Source organism: Protopterus annectens, chromosome 3.part0 (assembly GCF_019279795.1).
Source record: "Protopterus annectens isolate FY-2018-M chromosome 3.part0, PAN1.0, whole genome shotgun sequence".
NCBI classification, from domain to species: Eukaryota; Metazoa; Chordata; order Ceratodontiformes; family Protopteridae; genus Protopterus; species Protopterus annectens.
The window spans coordinates 734,762,798-734,779,811 of NC_056731.1; the positions used below are offsets into that span (position 1 = coordinate 734,762,798).

The window sequence follows — 17,014 nt, forward strand, 5'->3', positions numbered from 1 at the left end:
ACTGGAGGTTCTGATACCTGAGGAGATTCAATCAGAGTACCTGGCACCTTTTCCCTGACCTGAATCTATGGAATTCCTCTAGGGCTCTCCAATATAACCAACTGTGATTCCCCCTTGATATCTGGAAGAGATGCCAACAAAGCCTCAGAGGGTATACATAACGAAGGATCTATGCCGGCCTCTGACAGAGTCACAGCAGAGGAATCTGTTGTTGACACCGGAGGGCCTATAGAGCTATCACCCTCTTTTAGAAAAACGTCTGGTGGAGGCTGAACAGTAAATGATTATGGTCATGATATCTTGGCCTCCATCTTGCCTAATGGTAGCACTTCAGGGTTAACTGATTCTGCCATGCTACCCTGGACCAACTGTTTAAGCCACTGGATCTGAAGATAAATAGCCAGGGAAGACAACTAGCTTCTAAGTGTTTTAGGCACAAACTCCTACAAATAATACATGAAGTATGGTCATGGGAAGCACCCAAACAAAAGAGAAACTGTTCATGACTATATTTATGGGGAGAATCTGTCTCTCACACTGATATTTTCCCTTCTTGGATGACAAACTCCAAGGTAAGCAAAAAAACAAGACCAACAATAAGAAAAAAAAAAAAAAGAACCCATAAGGGCATTTACCTAACAGCTACACATCAGCACAGCAAAGGGCATTCAGACTGACAATTGATGATGGCATTTGGACTGGCAGCAAAGTTCTGGGTAACTGCATCCATACGTCACCTTTATGCCCTACATCCTGTACAGGGAGCATATGTGTAACGTACAGTGCCTACAAATTCTAAATGCTTTGGTATACTGGCCAGACATTGGGCTACCCTTGGCTGGAGATTTTTAATGTGCAGAATACTGCAACAGTGATATAGAAGGACATCTGGCTGGAACAATTTTTTTTGGCCTGGGTAAGAAAATCATATTTGCTTTTAGATACCATGTCTTCTAATAAGCAATATTTATCTTTTTGTTTTTTTCTTTTTGGGTATCTTCAGTGAATGACTTGGAGAAAGAATATCTGCCTCAACAAGCGGTTTCTTCCCCAGACACATCCAGCAGCATCTCCCCATATATCATCATGCCACAGCAAAGCTGGATCTCCTATAACCAGCTTGGAGACTGGAACAGCAGAAGAGGACATGGCTGACCCTTCGGTCATGGTGTCTGAAATGGATTACACTAGAGGAAACCAGACAGGTAAGTGAGTGGTCTGAGGAACAACTACTGGCCACTGTAGAGTCACCCACCAGAGACTGAAGCAAAGACCAAGCTTGCTAAGTTGGCAAGGGATAACTGTTCCATTAGTATGTGGTAGTATGCATTGCATAGGTTTATAGAGCACATCCAATTGTCTTTTTCTAGGAATGGAAGTATCAACTGCAGTGTTACCATCCGGAACTTGGTTTTCTTCACCGATTTGTTTAGTTTGCTGAGATCCAATATTGGTTTCCAGTCCCATGTTTTGTGTAGAACTAAAAGTAATCTTATGTAAGTTCCGGATGCTCTCTGGTCTGCAGAGACTTCTTGGATGAGTCTTTATTTGAGCAACATTTGAATTTCTATTGTTGCTTGTTCCTTCTGACTGGGTAGAATGTCTGGAATGGATTTGTTTATGGGAGTGGAAAAGGAAAGGGGAATAAGAGATCTCCTAGACATTATGTCCTGCACCCATTTGTTGTTGGTTATCTTTTGCCAGGCTTCGAGGTGCAGTGACAATTGTTCCTCGACTGCCTCCAGAGGTGAGCAGTCGGGCATTCCTTTAGGAGCGCTGAAAGGGTCTGCCAAAGGAAGATTTTCTGCAGCCCTGATTTTGTGGACCTCCTCTGCTGTGTGGGCAACATCTTCCATTACTGTTTCCCCCTCTGCCCCAGGGGAACTTTCACCTGAGTGTCCTGGTAAGACCTTTGAGATTGTTTGAACCACATTTTCCCACTGCCCCTCTGACCCTTTTGGAATGGTCTGGTGGGTGTGAAAAAATGCACTCCAATGGCAGACGAGGCTTTACCCGCCTGTTCACACTGGTTTAACGTTTCTTTTAACTTGGGCCCAAACAGAGATGAGCCATCAAAGGAAGCATTAACAAAGGAAGACTTAAAAGGCTCCGTGAAGTCGCAAAGGTGCATCCAGGCCTGCCTCCTAATGCAGATGCCTGAACTCGCTGCCCTACTTGCTCCATCTGCTGCATACGAGATGAGTCTCATGGAGGAGTTTACCACAGAGTTGAGCTGAGCGTTGATCTTATCTGCCACCGCATTAGCTACAGCTGCCTGGATGGAGTCTGACAGTTCCTTTAGCAGATCCCTCTGAAGTCTGGTGAAGTGAGTAAGATAGTTCTGTGATCATAATATAAAAGCCGCTGAAGAGAAGACGTGCTTCCCGTACTTATCCATGGTCCTAGAATCCTTATTTGGAGGATGGATAGAGGAACTGGTCTCAGAAAGTTCTTTTTTTGTGGCAGCCGCCATGACCATGGCATCCAATGCTACACCCTTGGTAAGAAAAGCTTGGTCCATAGGGGCTGAGATGTATGTATTTGGCCTCCTAGGAGTGGGGTCTATGGAGTCTGGGTTCTCCCAGGCCTTCTGAGAGATTAACTGAATAAGCTCATCGGAAGGCGGTGTCACCCAGGAGGTTGAAGAGCAAGATCCAAAAGCCTTCAGATATACCAACTCTTCGGCTGAAGGGGAAGAGGACTGCCAGTCACCTCTCTGTTTCAGAATTTCTAGGATGTCTCCAAAAGAGACGTCCTCAGGAGGTGACCGTGGGGACCCTTCTGCATCATCGAGATCTGTATCTGAAATAAATGACTCCTCTGGAGAGTTCAGATGCTTCCTCTTGCATGATCTCTTCCGAGGGACTTCCTTAGTGGGACGTCTGACAGAAAATAATGGCAGGTAAGTTGTCACAGTGTGAATACAAGCACTACTTTACCCATTGAATTCCTTGCCCACGTAAAACAATTCTATCACACAAAACTTTTGTTTTTAAAAACAAAAATGTTTATATTAGTGCATTTCCACACAAAATTAGACCCAAAATTAGCCTAAGCTAAAAATACAAGTGTGTATATAGTACAAAAAACTAATTAATTAAATTTTCTGTATGGAAGGGCTCCCTAAAGGGGATTTAACTGCTGGTAAGAAGATGAAGTGCCACCTGCTGCTCTTGTTAAGCATCTGAGATGCTTCTTCATGATATGGCAAGAACGTACTGAAGGTTTTCTATTCTGACTGCTGATTTTCTCTCCTCAGGAGAGAGGAATTGTGGGAGGGAACCAGTGCTTTAGGAAAATGGTCAGTTGTGCCTTGGGCAAGACACAAACCATAAACCCTAAAGGCTCCTACAGTGGTGGGAGTGATGAACATCTGTTGAAACTTTTTTCTTTGACTGGAGAAAGAAAAGCTCTTCCTAAGACAGAGTCCAGCAAGCATCACAGGAAAATCATGTAGGATGGGGTGAAAGAAGACTTCTGCAAAATAATTTGAAAACCTAGACTAAGTAGAAGTTTCTGAACAGAGACTCTACATCTGGAAAAAGAGTTTTCAAAGATAAGACAACTGTCCAAATATGGATAAATGTGAATACCTTGAAGTCTGCAATAAGTAATGACTGAAGCTAGACATTTTGTGAATTACCTTAGTGCAGTGGAGAGTTCAAAGGGTAAAACAAAGAACTGATAACATAAGCCAGCCAAGGCAAATTTTAAGAAACTCCTGAAATGCTTGACAATAGGTACGTGAAGGTAGGTGTTTTTTAAGATACAATCTTAACATGAAAGATACAGGAAGTATCAAAGGTGCAAGATACAGAAGTGATACCCTGAACTTCAAAATCTTAGCAAAAATGTTTAGTCCCAGAAAGATCCAGCACTGGCCTCCAGGATCCTTCTGGTATGGGAACTAGAAAAATTCCCAAATAGCGACCTTTGTACTTTATGTAACATTTGAGGAAATCCAGGAATCTGGTTCTTTGGGGAAGGTGGAATCCCCTGGAAAGATAGAAGGGATTCCCACTGCCAAGTACGCCCTCTTTTGAATACATTCAAATTCCAACCTTCTGAAACAATTTGATGCCAATAGGGAAGATGAAGTCTCAGGAACACAGAAAGGTTGCCAGATTGGGAAGGGTGAGCCTGAACAGGCAGACAGTCATGCTGACTGGGAGGAATGTCCTTGACTTTTAGAGGACTTTCCTTACTTTTTTTCATTTTTTTAAACCCTGATTACTGGCTCCTCGTTGCTTAAATTGCTTACTGGAAAAGGGGACTGAGACATTCAAAAAACTATTATTTGTAATAAAAAAGGGGGGGGGTATGAAAAAACTGAGCCAGTGCTTGAATTAGTTTTCCCCTTTCATCAAATTTCTTAAGCACCTCAGCTGCAGAAGGGCCAAACAGAGCCAGTTTATGTAAGGGACAATTTGAAATCTCAGATTTAGCATCATCAGGAAGATTATGAAAATGGGCAGCCATGGTGGTGCAGCGGTTAGAGTTGTCACCTCACAGCAAGAGGTTCTCTGGTTCAATCCTCAGCTGGGGTGCCTTCTGTGCGGAGTATGCATGTCCTCCCTGTGGTCGCGTGGGTTTCCTCCGGGTGCTCTGGTTTCCTCCCACATCCCAAAGACATGCTGTAGGTGGATTTGACACACTAAATTGGCCCTAGGCATGAGTGAGTGTGTGTATGCCTTCTGTGGAAGGTTGGGCACGGGGCTGGCAACTCGACACCGTAAAACTCCACTGCCAATCACGAGCGGATGGTGATCTGCGAAAGAAGAAGAAGAAGGAAGATTATGAAAATGAAGCCAAGTAAATCTTCTCAAAATTGATCCAGATGCAGCAGCTCTGGAGAAATAGTCAGCAGCATTATAAGCAGACTTTAAAATATGCTTAGCTAGCTATGACAGAAGTATTTAATGAATTTCTTAACTTAGAAGAAGGAAGATACCTGCATGTTCTCAAAAGACACAAGCTAAAACTTTAAATGTATCTGCATGACCTCAAAAGGCACAAAACAAAAACTTTAACATATGAGCTTGACAGTTTAAGGCCCAGGAAGTTATAAGTACTAAAGTAATATATTTTCTTCCTTAACTTACCCATTGCTTTCTCATCATTGTCAGAAGGAATGGGAGTACAAGCAGTAAGCAGTTTAGCAGCAGCTTTAGAAGGCAAGATCGCTGTTGGATCTCCTAAGGGATAGAAAATTGGTAATTGTGTGTCTGGAGCACCCTGTATGTCAGAACACTTGGGAACAGGAGGCTAACCATCAGCTAAGCTGGAGGCAGTCAAAATATGTAACCTGTTAGACTTCTTGGGAGTAGGAGGAGGACCATCAGGTAAGCTGGAGGCAGTGAGAATGTGTAACCTATTTGACTTTTTTGGAGCTGTAAGCTGACCATCAGGTAAGCTGGGTGCAGTGAGAACCTGTAACCTGTTAGACTTTTTGGGAATAGGAGGCTGACCATTAGGTAAGCTGGAGACAGTGAGAATGTGTAACCTATTAAGATCTCTTGAGAGCAGGAGGCTGCCCTTCAGGTAATCTGGAGGCAGTGAAAATGTATAACCTGTTAAGACCTCTTGGAAGTAGGAGGCTGACTGTCAAGTAAGCTGGAGGCAGTGAGAAAAACACTCTAATTCAGGCAATACAGGAGGAACAGGAGGAACCTTAGGCATCTAGCATCTCTAACTGTAACAAATCATAACACATTTCTGTGCCATAGAATTTTCACTGAAAAGCTCTTTCATATTAGATAAAAATGTCACTAAAACAATTTCTTTAGCAGGGAAATATGATTTTATACTTTCCTTGGAAATGGAATGCTCAGACATAGAAGACATTCCTGATGTACATTCCTGCAGTGTCTGCTCTTCTGACTGAAAATTCCTGTCAGAATGAGAGGCAATTCTTTCTTTTTCTTTCCTCTAGATTCAAAAGGCAAAAATAGGTTCTTTAGCAAATCCCAGTAAATCTGCCCTGACCATGGAAAAAGAAACAGGAGACTGGAAGTTTTTCTCACAAAGCACATTCCATTAAAAAAAAAAAAAGATTGACCCATATGCATACTGGACCCTGCTTCTATATCCCTGTCCTGGTGAAGTGAAGATCCTTCAACTGCCTCTTGTGCTGACATTGACAAAAGTGTATCTTCCCTTACCTGTCAAGGGCATCCCTAGAAACACATGAGGGCAAGGCTATTCCCCCAGTCTTTGTTGTCTTGCAAGGCTACTTTGAGAAGAGTTTGGAAAAAGATGGGTGCCACAGCAGAGTCATCCACCAGTGAATGTGGCAAATTCAGAGCTGGTCTGTCCCTGCAGGTTAGGTGCAGCTGTGGAAACGGAAGGTTGCTCTATCAATAAACTGAAGAGGAGGTGAGAAAAATGGGTAGAGGAGCCCATGTGAGTCAATAAGAGAACAAGTGGTTCTGGGATAAGCAAACCACTAACAGTTCCCACAAGTACAATATCCTGTTCCTAACACACAAAAGTGCAAATCTTGAATACATTTTAGTCAAAATAAAAACTTTCTCTCACAAAAGGTTTGCAGAAGGACCAACATAAGATTTCCCTTTAAATATGCAAAGATAGTCTGATTCCTCTTTTTCATAGGAAAAGTTGAATTTTCTGACAGAAAAGGACACAAGTTTTCCTCATGAAATAAGAAAGAAATAAGAAGGACTTATCTGCCCAGCTCTTGAAGGGCTTGCTGGATAACTAAAAGATTCACTGGCCTTGCAAAGGAAGAGCTCACTTTGGCAGCAAAAATGTTCTGAAGCTTTTGGCACTCCATGTTCCTTTTATATGGAGCTTCATGTGGGCTCCTGGCAGTTGGAGTACATGGAAGGCTCCCAAAGCACTGATAAGCTGATCGGTGCATGAGGTAAGACCCATACAACTTAGGATACTGTGACTGTGATCTATGTATTGAATACCTATATATATATATATATATATATATATATATATATATATATATATATATATATATATATATATATATATATAGGCATGCAGGTCACATAAAAACATGAATAAAAATACTAGGGCAAAACAAACAGTGACTTACTTTAATTCCAACAACACAGAAAATGAAAATAACCACTGGAAGAAGCAAAGTCGTTGTGTATTGTAATGGAGTCTGAAACAGAAAAAAAAATGAAAAGAATTACATACACAGAAAACTGCCATTTTTCAAAGTTGAATTCAAATAAAAATGAGAGATACATAAAAGTGAAACAAAAAGTGAGCAATGTGGTAAAGTGAAGAAGAGCCAACCAACCAATACTAATAAAGAAAAAGCAAACTTCAAAACGCTGAAATAAATTTAATAAAAAACATTAATAGTCTGGATATTAAAGAATATGAATGGATTGTTCACATGCAGGCTGATGTATATCCTGGTTTAAATAAACAACTATAAAACCTGTTTTAAAATTAAAGCAACAAGAAGTAAAATGAATGATGGAGGCTGTCTCATAGTTTTGAGGCTATGAAAATATTATTGTAGGTATAACATTTTATTAATATATGTATTTTATTAATGTTTGGTTTCTGATAGGATGGTTGTGTCATGAGATTCATTTTAAAATTATTTAAAAGATGGCTATTCAGCCTAGGCTTTGTAACACTGAAGAAGGATTTGTGTCCGAAAGCTTTGTTTTGTACGTTTTTTATTACATTTATTTCAACGTTGTGAAGTTTGCTTTTTCTTTATTAGATACATAAGCGACACACTTTTGGTTCAGCAGGAAGGGAGTGCAGTAACCTTGCAACTAGTACATATACAAAGTATAAGGAATGCTGGTTGCAAGCCCCTTTCAGTAGGTTCATTTGGGTGACTTATGTAATATCTCCATTTATTTATGCAATTTTACGATAGCCATCAATGACACGATAAAATTAGACTTCCTCTTAACAGATACTGAGTGGCTAATATACTACCATCAGCATTATTAAGTGTATTTTTGTTTCCTTCGATGTTCGGTACTCATTTTGTATAGGACATATAATCAAATTAACACTGCTGTGATGGCTACTGACTTGGCCTTTACAGTGCCTGCTGCTACACAGATGGATCAGACATTTCTGAAGAAGTCTGGTGACATAGCTAAGAAACAGACATACACAGAACTGGCTTATTCACAGGCTTGTCCTGATACAAATAATGCAGGACTGTGAAAACCTACAGAATAAATTTGTCATTCTGTATATATAATTGTCAATTTTGTTGAAATCAGCACAAGAAAATTAACTAAAGCCTGACATTTTATCAAGGATCACAAATTGAAGTATAGGATTATTAAAGACATACACCATTTTTATAATTTTTTATTTGTAAGGATAGAAATAAAAAAAAATCACTTTATCTCAAATATTCTTCCTGAAAATGTTGCCCCATTCACTACCACAGAAAAAGACTGTGAAAATTTATGTCAAAAGAAATCTACAATATGGCTCTATGGATGTCTCATAAACACAGCATTAATTATCCTGGATTGAAATGCCATGACCAACCAAATATCTTCAGCTTCTTCTTCAGAAAGCACTTTTGGATTAAGATTTGTTTTGCCAAAGTTGGCAAAATAAACTGTTACTCAAATAATGTACCATATGGATGTCCTACAACCCACTAAAGCAAACATGGAGTATCAATAATTGCCTAAGCTGACCAAGTATTATTTAGTCAAAGTAAACTTTATTGTCATTCAGAAATCACACAAGTAGAAAAACTGAACGAAATTCCGTGTCTCCAGACTCAATGTGCAGACAACATATATACTATTTTTACAGACATTTACATATGTGACACCTCACTATTACATCACAGACATTTATTTTTATTTATTTTACATTTGTTTACTGGGAAAGTCTATTGAAATTGTACTTGCTGACCATCAAGTCTACACTCGATGAGTTACAGTTCATTCGTTCTTCTATTCTGGGGATTCTGCCTGCAGCCAAGACAACAAACATTACTGTGATGGCCCACAATGCCCTTTCATACAGACTGTGAGCCTCTGCATGGTTGCTATGAAGACTAATATTCATCTGTGACTTGGTGAGCATGATGTCTGCTGCCAGATTACCCCTCTGTGTCATCATCCCTTCTATTAAACTAAAACAATGAGTAAAAAGATCACACAGAAAAAACAATTGGTTAAAAAACATAAACAAAAATCTAGCAAAGCTAGACTTTCTACTGTGTGATTCCTTAAACCTCTTGTATTAGAGGCAACATGGGATACATGCAAATTACCCTTTAAGGACATCAGGTTTTTCAGCTAAATGGCAATTCTGAATGTTCATGACTTTTTCTTTTAAGTCTATTTATGGACAAATTCAGGCCAATAAAGCCAAACCCCACTAGCTGTGGACATGCATGTTTCTGACTTCTTATGGCATTATCAGCACAGCATAAGTGGACTGTCTGGCTAACATTTGGAAACACAGGGTTGTCGTACCCAATTAATATCCATAACCCTTAGGGTGACTGCAAAATATCCCAACTAACAAACTAAAACACCACTTCTATTAGGAATACAGACATTTTGTGCAGTTAGCTTTCCCTGCCTTCCCTCTTGATGGGCCAGCCCATCCACCTTGGCAGTACAATCAAGTGTCCCAGCCCCTTTTAGAATTTGGGTCATCTGGACTGAGTTAGAGCTTTACCCTTCACAGCACTGGTGCTTGTTGTTGCAAGTGTTTTTGCTTAGCTAAATCACAAGCAAACAAGAAAATGCACCTCATGAAAAGATCTATAAAACACATCATTACATATAATTTTACCTCACAATGCATAGCCCCACTCTGAACGGGTTCTGACAGATTGAGATAACCAGGAAAGCAACATCTGTCCTCAAAGAAATGACTTGTGATTATTTTGAAAAGCTTTGCTAAGCTGTACAATATGCAGTTCATCTCTAAGAGGCATCTCTGATCTATGTTTTGGGCTGTGAACACAAAATGGTCTGCTAGGATTCCAAACTACAAAGTGTTTCCTGTGAGAGGATCTGTACCAAGGAACCTTGTTCCAAGCAATTCTACTTCACAAAATTCATACAATGTTGTTGTAATCCACAGCCCATTGTTAAGCAGTCTCTCCACATTACAAAGCTGACTAATCTTTTAATTTCTTAGAAATGAACAGACCTTACATATACAACTTAATGATAACACTTGGTAATAATAAAACAACGTACTGCACATTTTAGCCAACAATGTGCAGGAAAACAGATTCTTTTTTACTGTATTATTTGACCTGGCACTTGCTCACTAAAGCAATTATATAAGTCAGCACTAAAAATTAAAAGCACTACACCCTCACTCCCCATTGGCCCTTGTTTTCAGTTATAAAGGAATTCCCAATATTATTCAAGCATGTCCAAAGGTCAGTTGTCAATCTCCTCTCCGGTCCAGCTGGTGAACCTGGGAATCTTGAGGCAATGTTACAACTGCCTCATGTACACAGACAACCCTCTACTCCTCCCAACAAATTCCAACACATGTGAGAGATGCAACCATATAGCCAAACTGGAGGCTAAGCTCTCTCAACTTCTCAACTCAGTACTGGCATAACCAGTCAGGAGGAGAAGGAAACCACACTCACTACAATTCCAGTCTCACATAGACCTACCACGACAGCAAACCAAACACATAATCACACAAAAACATACTCGGAGGCTCTAAATAAAGACCTGCCTAAGCAGCAGAGACCTCCAAAGCAGACACCCAAGCAACCGCTACCCCAAAACAAAACACGTGCAACACATATCTCACAAAGCCAGTGTGCCGAACAGTCACAGCCCTTAAGGCTAAACAACACACCTGATACACTTGTAATAGGTGACTCTATCGTCAGGCACACTGACGTCCCGCTCACCAGGCTGAACAAGGAGAAGGTCACGGTGAGCAGCCTGTCAGGCGCTAGGATCTGCCACATAACACAAGCACTCAGGTCACTCCAAGGCAAGTACAAATATGACTCAGTCATTGTCCATGCTGGTGTGAATGATCTGAGACGTACCTCCCTGGACTACATGAAAAGAGACATAGAGGAGCTCTCTGAGCATGTAGCCCAGAGCGGTATGACCCTGACCTTGAGTAGCATCTTACCCTCACCAAGAATGATGCCACAATATGAAGACAAGATGATCAATTTCAACAATTGGCTTAAGTACTGGTGTCATTCAAAGGGGATCAATGCCTGTCAGCCTGGGATGATATGCTCGACAAGCCACGATGCTTCGCTAGGGACGGCTTGCACCTGTCACCCTGGGCTTTCGGATATTGGCAAAGGCTCTTGCTACCCCATAGTGCCTTTTTAGGCAAGGCTCAAAAGACAAACCCACCTCCATAGGTATCACAAGGGATAAGAAACTAAGAGTAATGCTACTCAACGCCAGAAGTCTAAACCTCAAGATGCACGCACTTGAAACTCTCCTTAGCATGGAGAACATCGATATCTGTGCAGTAACAGAAACCTGGTTCAGGGCTCCCGAGAGCACCCCAGCACTACCAGGTTATACCTCATACCATGCTTTTCGCCCCAAAACTTGGACTGAACCACAAAAGGAGGGAGTATCGATATTCATCAAAGATACCCACACCTCCAGGTTGGTGGCAAAGCACGAAGCATCAGAGACTATCCATGTGCAACTAACAGTGGGTAAAACTGCCTTCCAGTTTATAGCCTGCTACAGACCACCCTCCCAAACCCAGGAACCCCACTCGGCCTTCCTGAGAACACTGGAAAATATGAAGGTCTCTCCAAACACCATTATATTGGGCGACTTCAACTACCCAAACATAGACTGGGAGCATTACTCTAGCTCCAACACCCTAGCCCAAAGGTTCCTAGAATTCATAAACTCAAATGCTATGGAACAACTTGTTACCACTCCCACAAGAGGGGAAAACATACTGGACCTGATCATCACCAACATGGGGACTCTATGCTCCAGACCAGAAGTGTATCCCTCACTGGTAAGATCAGACCATAAACTGATCTCACTGGATATTCACATCCCGATCCCACCCCCTGCCCAGAAAACCACAGTGAAAAACTTCTCTAAAGCAAATTTCACATTCCTCAAAACCGAGGTGGAATCCTTCAAAGCCCCCGGGCCTGTGGAAAATACGGCCCAGACCGCAGAACCCTTTATAAATGCATTCTATGAACACCTTCAGGAATGCATGGATCATGCAATCCCAAATAAAACCAAGACCCAATCCTCCAAAGGCAGACGTCCTGTCTGGTGGACCCCAGCCATAAACAAAGTATACAATAGAAGGAGGAAGCTACTACATGATAGAGCAAAATCCCAAAAAGGGAAGGCATCTCTGATCAGTATTAGCAAAAAACTAAGGGCACTCATAAAACTGTCTAAGGCCAGCTTCGAGAGAAAAACTGCACAGGACACTAAGGATAATCACAAGGCTTTCTTTAGTTATGTTAGGAACCTGGGTGGGAATTCCCAGATATGCTCAGAATTAGTCCAAAATGACAAAAAATACACCGAACCCACAGACATTGGCAACATCCTAGCTGACAGGTTCAGCGCAAACTTCTCCCCACCAAAAGGGCAAATATCTATCCCAGCAGAGTGCTGCCCCCCTGACATCTCAGATGCTCAGGTAAGAGCCGCCCTCTCCAAAGCAAAAAACACAGCATCAATGGGACCAGGCGGTGTCCCGGGCTGTCCTACATGAACTCCAAGAAGAGCTAAACCCAAACATAAAACTACTGTTCAATCTCAGCCTTACTACAGGATATGTACCCAAAGAGTGGCATACTGCAACACTGGTCCCTCTCCACAAAGGTGGTGCCTCAATGGACCCTGGAAACTATCGCCCCATAAGCCTGACTAGCTTGGTCTGCAAAGCTATGGAAAGGATCATCATGGACCTCATAAATAAAGATATTGGGGACCTACAGACACTAGATCCTACCCAGTTCGGCTTTGTTAAGGGCAGATCCTGCCTCTTAAACCTGGTCGACTTCTTTGAAACAGTCACCAAGGCCATTGACGAAGGGAAGGTGGTCCACACAGCCTACCTGGACCTCGCAAAAGCCTTTGATACAATACCCCACTCGGGCATTATAGATAAGCTCACCAGCTTAAATATAAACCCCTATGTCACTAGATGGGTTGTAAACTGGCTCAAAGGACAACCCCACATGGTTTAAATTGCTGAGCCATGTCAGACTCCAAACCAGTTACAAGTGGCGCCCCACAAGGCTCAGTCCTGGGACCTCTCTTGTTCGGTATATATTTCTCGGAGGTACAGGCCAACACAGAAGGACTGTGGCTGACCAAGTTCGCAGATGACTGCAAACTGGGTGCCATAATCGACTCTCCAGCCGACACAAGCATCCTCCAAAAGGGCCTCATAGAAACAGACAACTGGTGCCAGAGCCATGGCCTCAAGCTAAACGCCAAAAAGTGTATAGTCATTCCCTTTGGCAAAAACAAAGTGCCCACAAATTAGAATTAATTAGGGACCTGGGGACCCAAGTTGATAGCAATCTCTCATTTGACAACCACGTAGCCAAAGTGGTTAGAAAAATATTTTATATAGCCCACCTAATCATGAAGGGATTCACATCTAGATTAGGGGAGGTCATCGTGTCTCTTTACTCATCCCTCATCAGGCCCATAATCGAGTACAATGCCCCTTTTGGGATGTACCTTACCAAACACCTGCAGCAACTGGAAAGACCCCAAAAGTACCTCACCAAAAGGATCAGAGGGCTCAAACAGATGCCATATGCTGCCCGGTTAAAGAAACTCCAGCTCTACTCAGTGGCATACCGCCTGCTCAGAGGCGACCTGTGCCTGACATATAAAGCCATATCCAACCCGGAATTAAGGGACATGCTGCACCTCAAAAAATCCAAATCCCATCGAGCTACACGCTCGAGAGACTTGAACCTCAGCACTGAAATAAATAGGACATGCTGGAGGGACAGATTCATAACCCAGAGGCTCCCTTCACTCTGGAATAAAATCCCAGTCCAGGTTAGGCAGAGTCCCTCATTGACTCTCTTCAAGAGGAATCTTGATGAGTGGATGGGAGATCGTAGGTTTACCCCGGGTATCACTTCTGTGTCACTGTTAGACAGAGGCACAGTATACTAACCTCGAAAAAGGGCATAGCAAAATTAATTTAAAATGGGTGGCGAAAGCCAAACATACTCTGGCTAGGCTTATAAATGCCCTAGGGCAGATAGCCTAGTATGAACCTATGAATCTATAAGGGATTCTCCTTGTGTTTATCTTCTCTGCCAATCAAAATTTGGCACTTTCTACATGAAGTTTTCCACAATCAGAGGTATTTGTACATGATGCTGACTGACACTGTAATATCTGTCATCTATAACAGCACATCCCATTGCTGAACCCACCAGTTAAACCCTAACCACTGACAGAGAGAGAGACAGTACATTTCCTTCAAACAAGAAATAATGATAATTTAACTCTTGTAATACACACAGATAATTTTAACATATATAATTACCTAAATTGCAGGAAGTTATAACAGCCATGGCTGAACAGAGAAGCTAAGTGCAAAGAACAGCAACAAGACATCAGAAACACATCAACAAAGTTTCTTTCATAGATCAATTAACGCAGCAAGAATGCAGCTATTACATCTAACTTGGGGACCATCTTCAGTTGGTCAGTGATTAGTTTGAATTCCAAGCAGCAAATTCATCAGGAAGGAACAAGTTACATGGCAGACAAAAGGCCAAAAGATCAGAGGCCTGTGTCCCGAACTGTAAGTGTACCAAATGAAACCTAACTCTTGCACTCTCAATCAGTAAAATAATATTTTTATTTATTTATGTATTTATCTAACATTTGTTTACTGGGAAAGTCCAATTGGGATACAGTCCATTTTCAGCAGAGGCCTGGAAAGAAATGCTCTATACACGTCTTTGGAATGTGGGAGGAAACCAGAGCACCCAGAGGAAACCCACACTACTTGGTGAAAGAAATAAAGACTATGACATCATGGCAAGGACGTCTGTAATGGACACATTCTTGAAGCAAGCAATGGACGTGATCATTCCAATAGTGAAGTAGCCTTTGATCTCAAAATTTTCTAGATGCCTGATGACTTAAGATAAAGTAGTGGACAAATCACATGAAAAGGTTTGCATGGCAATTGGGAACCTTTCATTCCCTGGTGCAAAGGAGCTAAGACCTTTCATTTTTGTCTGTCCGATACTACATGTGAGTCCTGAAGCTGCTTGTCACATCTAACTCAGCAGCATTAGTGCTCCAGCGTAAGATTTTTCCTCCCATAATGCACCAGTTCCCCCAAGTTATCTCAGATCTAGTTTGATGCCTCAAGACATAGGTATTAGAATCCTGCATGAAAGATAAGCAATGCTATTTATGACCAAATGACCCTTCAGGTCTTACAAGATGAGGAATGGGGGTAAGGAGGGAGGGTTGTCATATTGTTGGACATGAATGAAAGGATACATCATTATGGTAAGTACATATTTTTCAGATTCTATTCATTCACTTTGTCACTTCTGACAAATGGTTCAGAATCCCAAGCTAAAATTAACCAAAGGTGGCCTCATGGCAAGAGCCCCTTCAAGACAGAGGGACTGAATGATGGTCTAGCCCTGGAAAAGCAGTCCAAGTTATAATGTGTGATGAAGGTATGAATGGAAGACCATGTAGCAGCTTTGCAAATATAGTCTACTGAAAATGTTCTTAAGAAGGCAGTAGAAGTTGCAAAAGTTCTGCTGGAGTGAGCTATTGGCTTGGTGAGTACAGTCTTGTTGTATGCAGCACAATAAAGGAAATGCAGTCTGACAGGCATCTTGAAAGAGAAACTTTCTGCTTCAGTTTAAGAGCAAAGGAAACAAACAGCTGAGCATCCATTCTGATGGATTTGGTTCTGTGAGGGTAGAAATGCAATTGTTTATGTACATCTAGGATGCATTCTTCTTTGTTTGCATAGTTAGGAAAGAAAACTGGCAAAAGAATAGGTTATGTAATGTTTAATTCTGAAGCCACATTAGGAAGAAAGAATGGATTTGCCATTAGTGATACCCTACCTTTGGAAATGCTAGGTAAGGGGAGATTAACATAATGTGTGGAGTTCCAAAATCCTTCTAGGTGAAGTGTTAGCCACCTAACGGATAGTTTTCCAAGAAAGAAACTTTACCTCAACAGAAGGTGGTTTGAAGGGAGACTTAGTTAGAGCTTTTAGGACCAGATTCAGACCCCAATGTGGGACTGTGTTTCTGATGGGAGGTTTAGGCAAAAAGAGTCCCTTCATGAAAGCTTCTGAAACCAAGAACACCAATACCACGACAGGAATGACCAGGACCAGTCGATGTAAAACCTTCTTTATTTGCATTAAAATCAGCCAATACGGCCCTATAGCACCACAGATAATCCAACAATTGATGCAGCCAGAAAAGCCCAAAGCCACCACAGATAATTCAAAAGTTGAGCGCGCTTTCCCTTTGCCCAATGCAAAGCTTCATCAGAACAAACAATTCCAAGTAAATCAGTGAATATATAACTTCCTGTTAAATTAATCAATTAAATCATTGCAATACCATTATGTTGTTCATATTCCATATGCTATACTTATGCAAAAAATGTAGAAATGTGATATTTAAGAAAGGTTTAAAACCAAAATATATAAATAGCAAGACATTCAAAATGCTCGCGGAATGTTGTAAAAACTGTTCGCTGAACTAAAAACAGTTCGTTCATGTATAACCTGATTTGCATAACCATTAAAATGATCAAATAAATATGAATATCAAAATTAACAGCCTGAACCTGTATCAACAGTGATCTACATATAAACAATCAATAGATAAATAAAAAATCACTAACTATTCAATAGTTAATATACAATGTATAAACCATAAACCAAGTAAAATCATGAAAAAAGAAAAAAAATAATAATTCAACGTGTCTATAAATAATTGTGCATCGTGTAAAAATTTAACAATATTCAAACACACTTTGTT

General features: G+C 41.1%; 1 protein-coding gene across 1 annotated transcript in view; it reads right to left on the reverse strand.

Moving 5' to 3' along the window:
- DPY19L1 (dpy-19 like C-mannosyltransferase 1) overlaps positions 1-17,014 on the reverse strand; it is a 2,139,210-nt gene that overhangs the window by 553,401 nt on the left and 1,568,795 nt on the right. Inside the window, exon 15 of the mRNA XM_044065091.1 lies at positions 7,070-7,141. Coding sequence (XP_043921026.1) covers positions 7,070-7,141 — 72 coding nt within the window. The remainder of the gene's footprint in view (positions 1-7,069; positions 7,142-17,014) is intronic.